This window comes from Odontesthes bonariensis, chromosome 12 (genome assembly GCF_027942865.1).
Source record: "Odontesthes bonariensis isolate fOdoBon6 chromosome 12, fOdoBon6.hap1, whole genome shotgun sequence".
Taxonomy (NCBI): domain Eukaryota; kingdom Metazoa; phylum Chordata; class Actinopteri; order Atheriniformes; family Atherinopsidae; genus Odontesthes; species Odontesthes bonariensis.
The window spans coordinates 16206355-16225722 of NC_134517.1; the positions used below are offsets into that span (position 1 = coordinate 16206355).

Below are 19368 nucleotides of genomic sequence, written 5' to 3' on the forward strand. Positions count from 1 at the left end.
CTCCTCACTGTCCGATTCAATAATCCTCACGCTGATCTGTGCTGCATTGTGTTACAGCCATTCAAATAAAACGGTGTTTATGTAACCAAAACGTGATGGAGAGCAAACCCTCCCCACTGTAGGCATTCAGTGTTGCTTATGGTCATGTTAGAAGCAGAGGATCGCAGCTTCAGTGACTCGAATGAATTTAAACTACCAGGGCCAAGCCAGTGCCATGTTCTTGGCTTCATAGGTTCAGTTTACAGGATCAGTCGCACTCAGTTAAACATTGTTCAGTCTCCTGCTGCACAACAGCCATGACTCTACAGGTTTTTGGCTTCATGCCTTGAACAGTGAGAACAAGTTTAGCAGCACTTTGATTTAATTACTTACACTGGGGAAAAAGTTTTTTTTGTTTGAAATTTCTCCTCCTAATAACGTAAATTGTTTCAGGTTAAATAGTGTCAGTTTAGAATAGTCAACTGGGTTTCTGCAGGTGAATCTTTTTTTTTGTTTTGCTAGCCTCTGTGTGGGGTGGCTCAAAGATGTAGTGTTTTTTGTTCAAACAGTCCAGATTATATCAGATGGTAATTTTCAAATTTTTACAACAGTCATCGCCACCCCTAAGACACCAGTGTCTAAAGGTTGATATGTACACGTACATGCAAAGCTAGAGGAAATTAGCTTAGTTTTAAGTTTGCAAGTGTTGGCATGCTAGCAATCTGAGCTATAAAAAATATTTGCTCACATTCTTGCATTGTCACTGAGTTTACGAGCATACTGACATCGTAAAAGAGCTGCTGCATGTTTGCAAGGTTTTAAGTTGGGTTGGGCTTTCATGAACTCAAGGTTTGGTAACACTGTAATGCTGCAAAAATACATAACAGCAAAACAACCATATAAAGGCACCCAAAATGACTAAAAGAAGAAGAAAAGGAAAGAAAATCAATCACAAAGAGACTGCAAAGTTGTAGGAAAAAAAGAGCAAATTACCAAACACTAAACTGCGATAGGAAAACAGTCATTCAAAATGTATGTAAATTTGCAATTAAAGACAAAAGAACAACTGAAAGAGATTTAAAATGGGAAAAAACAAAATACATAAAACGACCTAAAAGACGAATCAACTACCCAGAATGTTGTAAGATTGAGCTTACAGAAACAGACATAAAGGCCAAAGTTTTATATCATGCCCATGCTTTCAATTGTGTCTTTTCTTTTAGTTTCACTTATATATTACAGCTACATAAAGATGAAGCAGTAAAAAAAAAATGAAGCAAATCTCTCTTATACAAACAGTATTAGAAGGAGGAAGAGTTTAGGATCAGCAGTTGACTTTCACTGCTGTTGGTATATAACCAGCGAGAGGATTTCAGTTGTTTTTATCGTGTAAGTGGCTGGATAGTTGAGGCCTCTTACGTCTTCCTAGCTCCTTTATTATCCTGTTGCATTTGAACTAATACTTTTTGGGGTTTTTGGGATGGGATCATAGCATTTCACTGATTGCGTGACACCTAAAGGGACCGCCTGTCAACTGTGTGACAAACAGTTCAAACATTTGCACAAAAAGTCAAAAGTTCTTGGAGAGCACATTGAATGGTCCCCCTGATATGTTTATGCATCTCCTTGCTTGCTGTTTTTGTGCCCTTTTTGTTATCTCAATTTATGTTTCCTCCACACTCTGTGCCCTCCCTTCACACAGTTGCTCCAGTAACTTCTTGGCGAGCGCTTCTAACAGGCTTAAAGTAAACAAGATTAGAGAGCATTAAAAAAATCCCCCTCTCTCCACGAGCCATCTGCCTCTTCACCTGAGCCCGGAGCTGTACTCTGTAGTGTCACACACACACACACACACACACACCTTTCTTTAGCCACAGAGGAAAACAAGAAACCAGCAAGATTGTGTTGTCAAATGTTTTTCTTCTTATTACTATTCTGCGTCCGGAGAATTCTGAACTATGCAAACTTGTAAGACGTTGTTCAGATCGCTGTTACATTACTTGAGAGGAAATACATATCTTCTTGATCCTTTTCCAAGTCCACGGATTTAAACACGATCGCGGATTTAACATGGGCACCGCATCCCGGAAAGGTGTCATCTACTCTGTTCTATTTACTCTTGTGGTCATATTCTTTAACAGATGGACAGGTATGTATCAGTTGTGAACTAGGTGTACAATCTATTGTTTATCTTAACGCATCAAAGGCAAACTCTTAACTTTTCAGTTTTGTTACTGTTGGTGTGGTACTCCAGATGCAACACTGGAAGGCTCCTCTATGGGATACCTAGCTCCACCACATGCTCGGAAGCCTGGGGTGTTTCCACACATCATTCGTGTGTCTGATGTGAAGGCATCTCCCGAAGGCCAAGCAGTTATTTCTCGACAGAAAAGGAACATCTTTTATCAGAGTGGGCTCCAACTATGTGGAGAAGAGACTGTCGAGCAAGTTGTTGCGAACCATCTGAGCTACTTTCATCTCAGAGGTAAGACTCGAGCAGCGGGCAGTGAGGTCAGCAGCAACACAAATGCATTGCAGTGCCAATGAATTTTACATTGTTACTCTGGTAGTCCAATCGTCCAATCAAAATCACGTTTCACCCATAAGCTGTTGTTTTTTTAGTGGGTTACAAGACATATGATGGAGTTCTGCTTTGAATCTGCAGAGCACCACCTGCAGTCTTAGATTGGCAAGGGCAGATAAGCCTGTATGTTCTACCCAGAAGACTGGAGAAGCCAGTTCTGAGAATTTGCTGGTTGGTTTTGCATGCTCTTTGGGAAGAAGAGGAGAAATTAGCATGAGCTTTGCTGAGAAGACAATGAAAGCAAGGCTGAGGGGAGAAGCCGCGACTCTCTGCCCGAAGCTATAATCAAAAATTGCATAAAGCTATAGATTGAGCTTGCTCTTCTTTAGAGTGCCACCTTCAGGGGAGACTGTGCAGGCAGTGGCATCTGCGGGCCAGCAGATTTTTGTCAAAACTTTTGATGATGAAGAATGAAGAATGTTGCAAAAAGCTGATGAGTGTTTGGAGAACAGACATATGCTGGAGCGGGACTTTAAGAGATTTGCATGTTGACGAGCTCAGTTCACCTAAATTACCATCAAAAGTATCTCAGACTTGTTCTATTTAATTTCCAGCAGGTCTTCCATAAAAAAAAGAAACAAAATGAAGAAAAACCTTATCTCCAATTAGAGGTGATTCTACTTCATTTGACCATGCTACACTATACTTAGTGTAGTTTTACACACATGTAACATCAGAATCACGAGGTGCAGTTAAAAAGATCAAGTTCATGCTCAAGTTCATGCACCAGATCCAGATGTAGTGCTCTCATTCCCTGCCTTCTTTTTTTTTCTCTCGTTACCCTTTCATTGCCCACAGCACAGCTCAAAACCAACAATTGGGTCAGACATTCACACTGAACAAAAGTTCAAAAGACAAAGCCTTTACACAATGTTAGAAAGCCATCACAGCCAGGGATGACCCCTCATAACAATATTGAGTTACCGCTGGCAGACTTTTTAAATGAACATTTCATGCTCGGAAAAATAAATAAATTGTATTTATGGATGCAACAGCTACAAAAATGGTAACTGTAATTTTTGATAATAGCAATTCAATGATAATACTTGATATTTTTCTTATGTGTCTTGTCATGTCAGATACGAGTATATCTGCTGTAGTCTACACAAATATATTTCAACAGATAGAAAATTATGAACTAATCCAAGAGTCTGCCCGACTGACAGCAATACACAGCCCAAACCAGCTGAGAGCTTTTCTTTTTCTTGAATAAATTGTAAAATGTCAGTGACAGCTTAATTCTGTCTGATGTTTCTAGCTGTGGACATTTATAGTGTCATTACTTTTAGAGGCTTATGCAACCTCAGGTTGCCTTTTCCACCGTCTAACACCCTCCTCAGCCTAAACTGATCCTGATCTGAGCCTCAGATGACATGGCTTGGGAGGCTTTATCAAATTTAAACAGTGTCCCCTGGAGGAACAACAAATTGCAATACTCTCCTTTGCCCCACCAGTTGGGCTTAGCTCTCTATTTAGTAGGGGTAAGGTGCAAATTTTATTTTAGGGATCGAGGAGTAGTGGCTTCTTTGGCCCTGGGTCCATCTGGCCCAAATCGACTTCAAGCTGGAGCATTGGGGGCCCATTTGGATGAATACCACTACTCGTTTGTTCCCAAAAGACAAGGGGCGCCTTATCCCTGCAAATTGGAGGGAAGGGCCATGTGGTGAGGCCAAGGGGAAGAAATAAAGTGAGGCCCAACTTTTGATTTGATTTAAATAGCTTTTGATTTGTTGAACATACTATTTTTCCTAGGACACGTAAACCAACTTTAATGTGTGACCATTCTATTTCAAACCTTTGGCGCAACTCATCTAATGCAGATGACCTTTTCATGGTATTAAACAAAAGTAATCAGCGACATGGCTGGGTGGACATATTTGACAAAACCCTGACTAAACCCATGCTGCTTGTGGGCATCTAAATATCTATTTCTGTATCTATATATATATATGTCTGGCACAACACCTGCGGAGTGGCAGACCAGGATGGTGCCCTTGGGGAGTGGAGGGATCACATTATCGGCCTCCCAGGGAAAGTTTACTCCAGGGTGTTGGAGAGGAGGCTCCGACTGACTGTTGATTCTCAGATTCAAGAGGAACAGTGTGGTTTTCTCCTAGGTTATGCTACAGTAGACTGGATCTTCACCCTCGCAGAATTATCGAGGGGGGTCTTGGTAGTTTGACCATCCAGTCTACATGTGTTTTGTTGACTTGGAGAAGGCTTATGACTCTTTCACCCGAGGGGTTCTGTGGGAACTGCTGCGGGAGTACGTGGTACCAGAGTTGCTTGTTGGCTATTTACTCCCTGTATTTCCAGAGCAAGAGCTTGTGACTTGACTTGTCCTGTCGTCCTATTTGTGATTTTCATGGACAGGATCTTGAGGCATAGTTGGGGTGAGGAGGGTGACTGGTTTGGGAACCTCGGGGGTTGCATCTCTGCTTTTGCAGCTGATGCAGTTCTGTTGGCTTCGTCATGCCATGCTTTTCAGTATGAACTTGAGCAGTTTGCAGTTGAGTGTAAAGTGGCTGGGATGAGAGTACGTCACTACAAATTTAAGGCCATGCTTTTCATCTAAAAAGAAGGTATAGTGCTCCCTCTGGGTCGTAGATGAGTCTCTGCTTCAAGAGGAATTTAAATATCTTAAATGTCTTGTTCACAAGTGATGGCAACTTGAATTAGCGATGGACAGGTGAACTGGGTCTAAGTCAGCCGTAATGAGGGCACTGGACCAGTGCACTATTAAGAAGAGGGAGCTGAGCTGAAATGCAAAGTTTTCAATTTACTGATTCCTCTTCATGTGTGTGTGTGTGTTCATAAATATACATATGTATTTACATGTTTATACATTTATATATAGTATATACTATATGATTCTGTTTTGCTTCACCAAATTAGACTATTGCTTTGTAGATTTTTGTTTTTATGTTAAAATTCCCCCAAAATCTATTTAAATTACAGTTGAAACACACAGTGACACTTCAAACATTTGAAGATTTTATATACCTGCTCATGAATACTTGTCGTATTTATGTCGTAGCATACATCTTTCCAATGAACACCATTTAGAATCCTAAAACATTAACATTGAGGTTCTGAAGATTTGGTTATTAAGATATTTCCCCTGGTCTGACCAGTATGCCAGGAGACCGTATGGGAGGCTTTTAAGATCTTCTGGGCTCACATCCCTGAACAAGAAGAGTACCAAAGCTGGATGAGCCAGTGTCAGCAGGGCACAGTCACAGCAGGAGATATTGGCATCTACTTTAGCCAATCAGAGCAGCATCACATTCATGTTAAGCAGGTAAGTAGAGCACTAATGATTGAGAAAACTGTAAATCTGTATCAGGTGATACTTAGCTTTTCTTGCTGTTTTCCATTTTCAGGTAATGTCACATGCAGGTTTGAAAAGGTAACGGAAACTCTCCACTTGTTACTCTTGTAACATTTCAGTGATGCGTGTCTTTTCTTATCATGAAGTCTGTGTTTTATAAACGTGTCATTCTTTCCACTGTCTGTAGTGAGCCCACCAGGTCCTGGCAGCACATGTGCAGGTAAGGTTGCAGGTAACCTTACCTGTTCATATTCGCACTCACCAGTTATTAAACATGACTATCATCATGGTCATCCTTAAACTCTTTAAAAACTCACATGAGTTGTGCCATTGGGCCGCTCCACTTAGGTTTTTGCATTATTTATTCCTTTTAAATGTAGGTAATTGTAAGACTGCTTTTAGATTTCTTGGCCATGAAGTTACAGTTAAGATTTAAGAATGCATTTTACGAATCTGACAACAGGTGAATATGATATCTTTTTAAAGAAAAACAAAGCCAAAAGGGCACTGATTCCGCCAACTGGCTATGTTAAAAGTAACAACGAAGATTATTCAATCTTACTGTTAAACATTGTAGCACTAAAGTTAGAAATATAGGTTAGTTATATAGCTAAATGGATGATGATTACACGGAGTGGCTGGACTTTTAGTGAAAAAAAAGAAATTTTACAGATCAATTCCGTACCACAAATGTTCCACGGATGATCATTCTGCAAAGTGACCGTATTTTTTCACATTATAAAACAACTCAGTGTGCTATAATGCAATGATTTTATGAGAAAGCGGGAATTATGTCAGGCTGTGCTGAGACAATACTCGTCATCTTGAGTCAATGTAAAGTTATCTGTCGGTCCACACTGATAGGTATCACCCACTGTGTGCATAGCCTTGTGTAAATGACTGTTTTTTGGGGTTTTTTAGACTAATTTTGTGATGTGGCATTAGCCTTGTTTCAGCAAATGTTTCATCTTTTACAGCACACCAACACCAGCAACGGCAGATACCGTTGAAGCTCCTAAGTTAGGTCAGTGCCACTCTTGAACACACTTCACAAAGGACACAAGTAGCTGCAGAAAAAACACATTCTTTATAATATTATATAAACAAAAGCAGTGTCTGTACACAAGCAATGGTTTCGTTGTGTTAGCCTGTTATCTGGCATGTGCTTTCTGAGTCTGTGGTATTCCTGGTCTTTCTGTGTGTCCGGTGTGTGAGATGGACTTTAGGTCAGCCTAAGATTTAGAGAGAATTCAGGGTCAGGACAGTGTAATCCATACACCCATCAGCTATCTTGGCACTTGCCAAATGCCTAAGATCACATTGCCAGATTGCCTCCTTTTTTTTTTATGTGTACAGATGACCTCAACCACCTAGAAGATGAAGGTAAAGAAAGGAAGGGGGATGATGTAGCTACCATTTCAGCAGAAGTGAAGGAAAGTCCAGTGAGTATAAACACAGTTTGTATAGAAAATGACGTTTCACAAATACGTGCACTCATATACAGCGTAACTATGTGTGTGTTTCTCATTGTGCAGCTGTTCAATGACATCACCCTGCAGCCTACAGCCGCCACTGAGCTGGAGCAGGTGGTGGAGCTGAGCATCCTCCTGAGTGGAGAGACGTTCAGTGACGAACTCAACGATCCAGCCAGCCTCAAATTCCAGACGCTCAGCAGAGATGTTGCTGAAAAGGTTTGTCTCTAGTCTATCTAGTCTGTTAATATCTTGTATCTCTATACCTCACCTTAGTGCTGCTGTGTATTTGCAAAGACCGATGGGGTTTTAGTTTTGTGGTTTTAATGTTTAGTAAGACACACTTCATCAGCAGCAGTAATTAAATCCAGCAGCATGGGCTTGTTACGCACACAAATCTTTTAACACGCAGCGGATAACAGTGAAATAACTAATGTATGTGCTGAAAGTACAGCTTCGTGAGATTTTTAGGGAACAAATAAACTTGCACATGCAGGCATTTGCACAGGTGCCCTTAAGAGACAACTTCAGTGGTTTTACAGGTGCTTTGAAAATTTAGCAAAAGTTCCCTTGCAGTCATATAAACATACAAACACACACTTTACCTGTAAATAATAATCATATACAATACCACAATCAGTATGTTTTCAAGTTTGTCTTGTGCACATGCTTGAGTTTGCGCGATGGAGTGTGTTTGGGATTACTGTGGTCCTTTTTTTTCCTGGTTGCTGACCTGCTTTGTGTTCTCTGTGGGGATTTCTTGGACGCATAAATCTGCAAACACCTTCACGTACAGCCCTACATACCAACACTCATTCTGCATTCATGCAACCTAGAGCGGGGGGACAGGGATTGAAGACTGAGATAAATTAGTGAAAAGAGGGAAGGATTGGAGAACAGGTCAGCAGACTTGAGGCCCTTAAGCCCTTTATGCATCCTTCTTTTTCCAAAAGAAATACTGAAACTGGGTCAGCAGAACAATGTAGGTTATGTCGAAAAGCAAGGCCTTCTCTAGCAAAATGGGGATCCTAAGGAAATGCCGCAGTCTGCACAAGAGACGTTTCAATAACTTTGAATGAAATGAATCATTCTCGAACAATTAATAGGATTTATTTCGCCAGGCAAATTCACAACAGGCCCCTTAAAGTAAGAAAGAAATGAGCAGTTGTTTTAGTCTGATGCCAGATAATCTTTGTTTCATGCAGATAGAAGAGGCTCTTGAGGGGGTTCCTGGATTTAAGAGTCTGTCTGTAATCGACTTCAGGTCAGTTTGTCTCCCATAATTTGATGGACCAAACAACTGGCCCCACTTTAGGCCAAAAACATCTTATACTGTTGCATCAATACCATCTCTGCTCTCAGCAGATGTTTAACAGCTCCTCCTTGTCTTGTGTAGACCACAGAAGGACACGCAAGGGTGAGTCATTAGTTATATTAATTTGACCCTGAATAGTTCCCCACACGCTATGTTGTATTTAATCCCACAGATCCCTATCATCTTGGTTTGACCTCTAAACCTGTGAACAGAGCACGTGTTAAGGTGTGTCACTAGTTGCCTGTGTTAATGGTCTTAGTGCAGTCACTCACCTGTTAAGTGGGATCACCATGGGCCCTACCAGGTAAACAGTTGCTCCTCTATAGAGACGATTATCAGCGCTTTATGACCTCACCAATCAGTATCTGGCTGAAAGGTGCAGAGGGGGAGGATTAGAGGGTGTGTGATATGGTGTGGGTCAAGAGAAACATGACAAAGTCAAAGAATTTGAAAACAGGAGGGGGAAAAAAAAAATTGAGAGGAGATCAGTCTTTTTCACTGCCAAAGGGTAACTTGGTCTGCAGCTAGCAGTAATACGCAAAATGAAAACAGTAAACAAGAACACACATCAGCGGAGATTGTACTTACATACTGTCATTTACAAGACTGATAACAGCAGAAATAAGTTTCTTTTTAACCGATTTGTTCTGCATCTTGCCACAATATATCTATGCCCTGAAGGAAGCAACACAAACTGCGAAAAGAAGGATTAATGTTTAAAGAATAGTTTTAAATTTGACAATAAATATTTTCTCCAATGGAGACAAAGATGAGAGGGTTGCTTATTAAAGATAGATAAATAGATAGATAGAGCTTGAAAAAACTAAAATCTCAGTGCATCATCCTGCAGGATGCAGTCGAATCAGACGCTTCTCAACTGAAGGACAGTCAGCTATCAAAGAATATAGCAGAGCTGGAGCTCACTGATTCTAATGTGGTTTTTAAAAGACTAGTGTTTCGACACGACTGCATCTTCAGTCAAAGTGGACACAGAACTGCCTGCCTTCATTCTGTGTCCACTTTGAGACAGTCGTTAGTCTGTTCACTCGATTAAAAACTCCATAAGAGTTCCATCCCTCCTTTTATTCTATGAGGGGGTTGATATCAGTTTCATATTTGTATGGCGCACATCCATCAGCATGAGCATTACGATCCATCAATTATCAATTGCTTCCCACACATGCCATCGGATCCTAGTTGAATAGTGCATGGGGAGTTTGGAGGTTTACTGTACACCTCAAGCTCTTTGCTGTGTTCTTGGAGCCCTTGCTAAGAAGGGGGTTCTCGTCTGCAAATACTTTAAAAGCAGGTGGCAAGTGTCAAAATAACATCAATGGGAATGCCAGGATGCAGGTTTTCCAACCACAACATTGCATCGTAACAAAGTGAAGAGAGTTACTTGCTTCACTTGTCAGTGATTTCAATGGTGTGGCTGATCGGTGTATGTAAAACTGCAGCCAGCACCTCATTAGCTTTGCACAAAGACTGGAAACAGAGGGAAACACACAGCTTTGTCCTAAAATAACTTTATTATTATGGCATTTCTAAGGAACTCTAACTTTTTTAATGGTTTGTTTAATCGGGACAAAAATGGCAGAGTAGGTATCACAATGCAGCATTTTATTTCCATTGTGTCTTGTTGTTTTTGGCTGGACCAACACTTCCTGGAGTCTTGAAACAGTCCTGCACATTGTTATTCTTAAAACAGTTGCTTTGGAAATATTTTGCATATTAGATACACACGATTTAATGGGTTTTGTGTGTACTTCTTGTGGAGTTTGTTAACTTTAGACAAAGCAGGGTCAGCTGCTTCAAAATGCTGTTTGCAAAATTAATGTGGCTTCATATTGACAATGCTTTTATTTCTTTTTAATTTAATTTCTATGAATATTTGTAATGTCACAGTGTCATATGTGAAGAACGTATGCTAATTTAAACCCAGTGGACCTAAAGCTCTGCACTCGAGATCTCCAATTTTTTTTCTTTTATTTTTGGTCACAGATTTGTTTATATTTCGTCTGGTAGAAGTTGCAATTCAGCTCGTAATTACCAGGCTTCCAAAAATTGGCGAATCAGAGACAGAATACACATCTAACTCTACTTTATATATGCTATTTAGCCATAAATGTGCAAACTTATACTTTAGCTACATTAAGATATACGTTGATTACTCTTATAAGTCTTGTATGTGACTGTTGAATGCAGATATCAGGGCATGGCAAAAGCAGAACTCGGTCCGTCTGCCTGCCTGTGAGACTATAAGAGGGAAAACTGGATCTCTTTCAAAATGGGGCCAACTTTGGGCCTGCACGTGCTCAGCTGTCTGCCAAATAAGCCAACAAACTAGGTCAGAGTGGAGGGCTCCCAGTAGTCAAATGTGGGCTGATGGATGGCTTTTTCCAGGGCCTGGAGTCCGTTGCAAGGTTTCCATGTTTATTATGATGATAGTGATAATTCTGCTGACTCGGCTGTTTTTGCCCTATACAGTTGCACTCCTGCGTTCCAAGTAGAAATGAATTACTGGAGTCATCAGTCATGTGTAAGCAATACCGTTTCGTTTTACGGGACTGATGTTGAATCAAGTTAATGCCTGAGCACTTATCATCGTCTCAGATAATAATGCTCTAACCCTGTCAATAATACTTTCATCCTGCAAATCTGTTCATAAGATCAAGGCCACCTAATGCAAATGTGTTTGAACACTTATGACAGTGAAAGGATGAATGAAAGTATTTCTGCAAAATCTACTAAATAATCAAACTGATGTGTAATTTGGTACATTCATTACATATTTCTGCTTTTGACTATTACTTTGGACAGACCGCTGTGGCCAAACTGTGACACTGGATAATTTGACTACACATTTCCTCCAGAAGTCTTCACATAAGAATTATGTGTAACAGCCTCATATTTGTATTCCCAGGCCGGATGGCATAGTGGTGGACTATGCGGTCACCGTGGTCGTGGAGGGAGCTGGCATGAGCTCCGAACAACTGAACTACTTGACTCTGCAGTCCAACCTGGTGGAGGACTCATATCGTAAGATTGAGGAGCGCTCCACAGTGGCCTACACCATCGCTGAGGCCAAAAACCTTTTCACTGAAGCTCTTCACATCAACGAGCTGGAGAGCGGTGAGATGAACAGATAATATTTATAGAAACAGCATATTTAGTTCAGGGGATGGTTAAATCCTTGTCATTAAATGGTCTGCTAATGAGATCTCAGTCCTTGCGATGGGTTTTTTTGGGCTTGATTTTAAGCCACGATTTTGGCTCATACACTGTAGACCTTACAGTTAACCTTTAAAATAGCACCTCACTGACTGACTGAGAATCACATCCCTATTAAAATGTGACTCATGATCATTGACTGTATAAAAGAAGTCAAATTACCCACCAGCTATTGAACAACTGTCACTATTAAGCAAATGCTAGTGCTGATTTCCTTGGCAAGGCACACTGTTGTCAACATATGGCCCTTTTCCATTACTTGGTTTGGCTTGTCTCTGTTCTGGGTTTTGGTTTTTCAGTTATGGGTTGTACCATGTAAGTGATGCTGGTCTGATACTAGCCCATGACTTCTCGCTGGAGACAACTGTTTGGTTCACGTGAATTCCCGCTTATGGTCATATCAGCAGTGCGAAAGTCCAGCAGACTCCTGGCAGAGGTATCTGGCAATCGTTTTTTAAATTCTGAAGGAGGGATGTGTGAACTACCTGTGAGTAGTCACTGTCTTTCCTGCAGGAGACAGCAGTAAGAGTTCTCTCAGTTTGGAGAACCAGAAAGGTTTGCTGTACAGGCTGAGAATGAGATAAAAGATACTCAGACGAGGGCCTCAAAAAAAGCAAATCTTTCTCCATCTAAAACAACTCAGACCTCAAAAATTTCAAACATTCGAACACTGCATCATGGACTTTTACTCTGCTTCACTTCAATAACAATTACAGACAATTACATGTGAATAGTCAAAAAATGTTTGGTGTTATTTTCTTGACTTTGTTGGAAGCGTCATAAGGATAAAGAAAGATGATATGATACATTTACAAGGACTTAGGAAAAGATGACTGCACTGCAGTGAGAATCTGACCACATTTAGACGAAGCTGTGTCTGTAGCACTGAAACTGCAGATGTTTGATAAATACTCAACAAAAAGTGCCTTAGACATGTCTAATGCAATCTTATATAGACCAACAAATATAGCATATGTGATCATCTTCTTATGATAATCTGAAAAGGAAAGAAAAGGCACAGAAGGGAAAGATATTGTTGTTACAGGCTGTTCACTCTCTCGCTCCCGTCCTCATATTTATCCACGCAAATCCCAGTTAGTACGCCCTGATGAACATAATCGAGCGTTGCCTGTTGTTTCCTGTGCAAAAGGAGATATTAAAGGAAGCACTGAAACACCTTTCTTCAGTATTCAGTGAATTCAAACATTTCATATCATGGCTGCTGCTCAGATGCCTCTGGGTAATTTCATTGAGTTAGGAACCCTCTTAGTAAAAAAAAAAACCCAAAAAAACTATTCGACGGGAGCCTGTGTTGTGACACTGTGCAACATTGCTTATTTGTTGAATATTCTGTGGTTGAGAAAAAGTAAATAACGGATTTTCGTCTCCACCTTCATAATGTTAGAGCTTAAGTGAGATTACTTGAGTAAAACAGACTTTTTCAAGTGAGATTAGTGGACTTTAAATTTCAGCTCCTGTACACACAAAATCTGCACATTCACTATCGAGTCAGTAAGTAGCTTAACTTCTTTTTGTCGGGGCGCTTGAGTGATGTGACAACGTCTCCTTTCGCTCCCTTGAGATTTCTCCTTGCTCATGTTTTTAAAAAAACCTCAGTGAACTGCTCTGTAGATGGAGGCCCTCTGATGCTCACATTAGTTAGAGGCTGTGACATCTGAAATCTTGGCTAAACACTCTCATCTGGCCAACATGTGGAGCCAGAGGAACAAAAAGGCGCACGGCTTGGCTTAGTTTTTCTGCTTTGGCTGTGGTTCCGAAACTGGCTTGGCCCAAAGTGGCTGACACACGAGCCATATTTTGGTAGTAATTTGGAGATATTTACCGCTGGAGGTAACACTGACAAAATGCAGAATGTTACTTCTGAAATAGTTACAGCTAAACAGCATTTTGTAGACTCTACTAGGCAAACATAGGTTGCCTTTTATGTGGCAGTTTGTATTAATATTTGTTTCTTTATTGGTTCCTCAGTGTTCGAGATTCCTGCGCCCATCAGCACTGCAGACAGAGCCACGGTAAGTAACCGCCACAACTATCCTGACGGCAATCTGCCTGCAGGCAATCCAGCTATTTATCACCCATATAAACCATTTATCACTCGTGTGTCAGGATGCTGACCTTTGTAGTATGACTTGTAGGATGACTGATGTTGTGATAACCTGTGAATGGCTTGAGAGGTTATCCAGACTTCACCAGTGCAGGTAGCGGATGAGCTCACCAGGAAGGATGAAGTGAAGCTTTGAGGATTAGGGTGGCTCTTGCTATAATAATCCACTGCTATTTTGGTGCAAAGACAACAGTGCAGCACACCACTCAATGCCCACAAGAGAGACTGCACGTATGAGTTTATTCAGGAAACTGAAACCATCTAAAGTCTGTCTTTAATCGTGGTGTCTTGTGGTCGGGTGTGCTCTTTGATGACAATCTGAGTTTGGGTTGCATTCAATGGGCCTGCTGCTTCACGTTATACACCAGCTGGCAAAGTAATTAATTTGACTCTTTGTAAGAGATGGGAGAGTTTGGAAATTTTTTGCATCCGTTATTGAATTACAGGTGAGTGCACCAAGCTGCACTGTGCCTCTTAAGCACTTTTCTGTCCTGGTTCGGATTTGGAACATTTTAGATGTAGCTGCTGGTTGTCAAAGCTTTAATTGTCCATAAAAATGATGGCAGACTTTTGCGGCATCATTATGATATATGCAGTTTATGAAAGATTCAATACAACTTTATGGGCAAGGGGAAAACTTTAGGAATGATGGTAAGCATTTCCTGTTACGACCACATTGCTAATAGGGCACCTACACTCTAAATATGAAAGTTAAACAAACTTAAACGTTTGATTTTGTTGTAAATGATCAAGTTAGTGATGTTTAAAAAGACTACTGATTGGCCAGGCTGCCACTAATGAGAAAAAAAAAAAAAGATCATGCCTGTAGTTTTTTCAAAACATGCCCATGGGTCATATGTCTATGCCAGCTGATATGACCTACAATTACATTAGAAGAATATCATTCAGTATCCATCCAATATTGTTCCTCCTTTTGAAGCCTTTGTGGATTCTAAAATGAATGACTTGAGAACAACGTCTACTTCAGTGTGGAAATGTTAATGGGTCGTATAAGCATACGCGTTGTTTGAAGAAAGATTTGAAACTCTTAGGTGAGACACCTGCTGAGGCAGTGATACTCACTATTTTTTTCACAAGAGCCACATTGGCAGAGCAAAATCAAGGGAAGAGCCACTTTTACGACAACATACTAAAGTCCCCTTTTGCAAATAAGCATTTCTACATATAAAACATCCCACAAAAAAACAAATAAAACACCCAAAACATTTTCAATTAAGACCATATTTACCTTAATACTGAGATGAGAGGAAGCTGGCATGCATGTCCTTAACTTTCTTCATGTTGTATTTGTAGTTTGTTGTTGTAATCATAGTGACACATTCAAGATGAGCATGGTGTTTGTGCTGGTTTTTGCCCTTTTTTAATTAAAAACCGATCCATTGTGCCTGCATCTCGCGGTACATCCGACGTTTGCCTGCTCGTCCCCTCTCTGGCGTCTTCATGCTGATTTTCATTTGGTTTTTGTGCTGGTTTTTGCCCTTTTTTAATTAAAAACCGATCCATTGTGCCTGCATCTCGCGCTGGCTAAAGGAGCTAGCGTGCACTGCGGTCAAGTGTGACGGTGGTTTAAGATATTACAGCGTTTGACAGTGATGTTAGACATTTCTAAAAGTACAGTGTTGTATCGTAGCCATCGTGCTGTGGAAAGGTGAGACGTTTTCTGTTCAAGTAAAATCATGGACACAGCATGTGGAACCAGGAGAGTTACATCAGAATAGACCTGCAAAGTGGGATGCAAATCTTTAAGTCATCAGCATATTGTAACGAAGTAGTGTCCGGAGAGAAAACAAAGGATTCAAGACTGTCTGAGCGCTTCATTGGCTTTCACAGTATTCTTGAAACAGACGTGTGGATTCATGGCCTCGTGTGCTGTTTGCAGACCCTGAACAACACGCCACTGTGTTGGCTGATCTTTATCTCTGATCTTCTTATCAGGAAATAAAGGTGTGCGTTTTGGAGAATCATCACCTGGGACAATGACTCCTGCTGTCTTAAGAGACTCAAAGAATGGTGGTATCCTATCGATGGCTTCTTGTTTGACTGACTTACAAAGTTTAAAGTCTGATTTTGGAGTGATGACAACATTTTCACAAACTTTGAAAAACAGCATACTTACAGACAGTCCACAGTGACTTGGAGACCTCCTGTAAGGCTGTTTGAGTACAGTGTTTTCTTTGGACAAACAACAAAAGTTTTTTAGAAGTGCTTTTAGTTACCAGCTGGATTTTTCCTTTGGGTGTTCACATAGATATCACTTTTTCTTTTTTTCTTTCTTGTATCACTGCAGTGTAGGTGAGAAAAAAAGAAACCAGATTGATCAGATTTTCTTGCTAATCGGCTGCACGCTTACATGATTTCATGACGGGGCTTAAATCTTCCCAACTATGTGATGTGTGTTTTTCAAGTGGGATGTGTGGGCCTGAATGAGACTAGTGCAGCACATTTATGTTGTGTCCAATAAATGTGTTTCAATGCGAATTTGTCAAACCTCTCCTTTAACCAGCCTTCCTCATATGATTCATCAGGTGGCACATAAGGAATGCATTCCCGGTCCTCTGGTGTCCTAAAGTCGTTTGCTTTTCTTGGCTGAAACAAAACTCAGAAGCATGTTAAAGTTTGCAATTTCCATTGGTTAGCAAAAGTCATGTTCAGGGTGTGGTAGACAAGGTGTGTGAAGGAGTTGGTGCGTTGAGATTAGACAAAGCCTAATTTGCAAATTCAGTCTCTACCTATCAAGTTAATAGAACAGACTTCAGAGAGCAAGAATGCGTATTTGAAGCTTAAATGTGACCCGTCTACAAATTTGAATAGGACAATACCTTCTTTGCAAGTTGGTTTGGCTCATCAGCAGGAGTCCATTTCCTTCTGGCAGCCTCCAAACCACTGTCAGTCCGATTTATCTGCTGGTGTCAATGAGGTGTTTCTGGGACACGTCTCCAGTGTCCGCTTTGGCCACAGGTGAAACACACTTTTCTTGGAATTTTCTTTTGTTTCCTGTAACGGCCATGTCCCTCCCCTGTTGTTCCCCGTGTGTGTGGAGTCCACATAATCCACTCGCCATTGGTTTCAACTCCTTCGCATGTAAATGGAATCGGCATCTGTGTATATCTCTCACCTCGTGTCTCTGCCTCTGTCCTCCACATTTGTAAACAATCCCTTTGAATTTTGTTCTGTCTTATTATTTCCCGTTCCCTTTTCTTCAGTTTTTCTTCTAACTTTGATATGTCTTTTAAAATAAAGGATCCCCCTATTGGGAACCCAAACTCATTTGTCCAAACATTTAGATATTTTAAACTTCTTTCCCCACATTTCTTTCTCATAACGTCAACAAGTGGCCCTCCCCGGAGGCCGCGCTCCCTCAACGGGGACCCTGCTTCCCACCCCAACTAGGAAGCGTCGTACGACTGATTATTCTCCTGCTTCTTTTCTTAAGTTCCCAAGCAGTAAAAAACTACATTAGATAAACATTTACAAACATTTAACGTCCCTCTGCTTCGTTTTCTTAAGTTCACAAGCAGTAAAAAAAACTTTGCCACCTGGTAAGATCATGAGAAATGGAAATGCTAAAACCCAAATTTGAAATACTAATTTAGAAGTCAATATTTCAGTACTCACCAGATGGTTTTTCGCTGAATTATGTTCGTTGAAATCTCAGCGGCAACGATTCAGGACAAATACACGGTTAGCCCTCTCGTCTTAAAAACTAAACAGACGTTCGGAGGCTGAATTATATAATCCAGGACGGCCAATCGCTTCCCGTGTTTTGCCCCGAACGATTGCGCGTGAGTCCTGCCGAGACAACGCCAAAACTGTCGTGGAAATTTTGTCTGAACTCCCTATTAAGATTTTGCTTACCTTCCTATTACATCTGATGAGAAGTGAAATAGAGACTTTCAATGTTTCTGCCGGCCGGCCACGTGTTTATTTTCTTCTGCAAAAGAGGTCAGTCCTCACCAGTCAGCGTTCATGGTGAAAAAAGACCCAGAACAAGGGGAATCAAAAGCATTTATACAGGAGGAAGGGGCTTTGTTCTTTCAGGTGTGTATTCTTCAACTGTCTCCTTGCCACACCCCCAGGGGGAAAGTCTCACGCTTTGGAGAAGGGTGTAGAATCTGGTAACAATGGTCATTCAAATGATTATTTTCTATGTGTTAATCAAGAGACGAATAGTCTGCAGACATTGGATTTACAACAAGGTGTCATCTAAGAGACAAAAGGTTAGCAGACATCGAATTTACCATAACAGAACACTGACTACTTAGAAGTACTTCACACAACCATACTGAAAAAAAATCCCTTTAAAAAGAGAAGCTACACTTGAAGTTTGTGTTCCATTTGATTTAATAGTTATACAGTGCATTGATACTTTACGAGAATAAGTCATTTATTTGCTTTTTTATAGTTGTTAGTTTACTTTTACATCTTTAGACAGTAACAGTAGGTGTTTAAAGTGTTAAAAGCGAAAGAAGCTTTGCAAATTAGCTATGTCATGTCATGTCACTAAATACTGAAGTGGGTGAATGAGTGCAGCTGGGGACAATGAATACAGGTGATGTGAGTGAAAAGCAATGGCAAAAACTAAACATGGACTTAAAAACTAAGACATGACTACGCATGATAAAAACGCAAAACCAAAAACATGGGGAAAACCCCATGAACGTGACAGTAACAAGTTATGATATTTTAAGAAATAACAGATTTCTTCACCCAGTCACTGCCAAGCTGTCTCCTTGGAGTCAGCGGCCCAGCGGAAACGGAGGTGGCAGTAATCACCTGAGCAAAAAAATGATAAAAAAGAAAAATGACTTTAATAGGTTGTAAAAGCTGAATGCAATGAGAAAATGTTCAAACCTGCAGAGATAATACAATATTTACTTATTTTTTTAAAGTATTTTTTGGGGCTTTTTATGCCTTTATGGTTAAGGCAGTTTGAGAGAGACAGGGGCAGGGGGGGGGGGGGGGGGGGGGGACACGCAGCACAGGGCCGCTCGGTGCGGGAGTCGAACCGGGGCCAGCTACAGCGAGGACTGTGGCCTCAGTACATGGGGCGGCTGCTTAACCCACTACGCCACCGACCGCCCCATAACACAAAATTTATTACTCTGTTATATTTGATCCCATTGAAACATCACATTATATTACAAAGTTATAGTGGAAAATGGATTCCATTAAAAATGATGTAAAATGGGTTATAGAGTAAATGTATAATCAAATGACCTAATTGTAACACAAATATTATGTTAGAAATGATAAAAAGTCTTACTGACTGGATCATGTGAATTTACTCCACCAGCTTCTTTCAGGTTTGAT

At 40.6% G+C, this 19368-nt stretch overlaps 1 protein-coding gene across 1 annotated transcript in view; it reads left to right on the forward strand.

Moving 5' to 3' along the window:
• The first annotated feature begins 2049 nt into the window (after positions 1-2049).
• The window catches only part of impg2a (interphotoreceptor matrix proteoglycan 2a), a 37676-nt gene continuing 20357 nt past the window's right edge, over positions 2050-19368 (forward strand). The window contains exons 1-11 of the mRNA XM_075478502.1: positions 2050-2128; positions 2234-2464; positions 5698-5864; positions 5947-5962; positions 6082-6114; positions 7251-7336; positions 7430-7585; positions 8572-8630; positions 8763-8783; positions 11605-11813; positions 13902-13945. Coding sequence (XP_075334617.1) covers positions 2050-2128; positions 2234-2464; positions 5698-5864; positions 5947-5962; positions 6082-6114; positions 7251-7336; positions 7430-7585; positions 8572-8630; positions 8763-8783; positions 11605-11813; positions 13902-13945 — 1101 coding nt within the window. The remainder of the gene's footprint in view (positions 2129-2233; positions 2465-5697; positions 5865-5946; positions 5963-6081; positions 6115-7250; positions 7337-7429; positions 7586-8571; positions 8631-8762; positions 8784-11604; positions 11814-13901; positions 13946-19368) is intronic.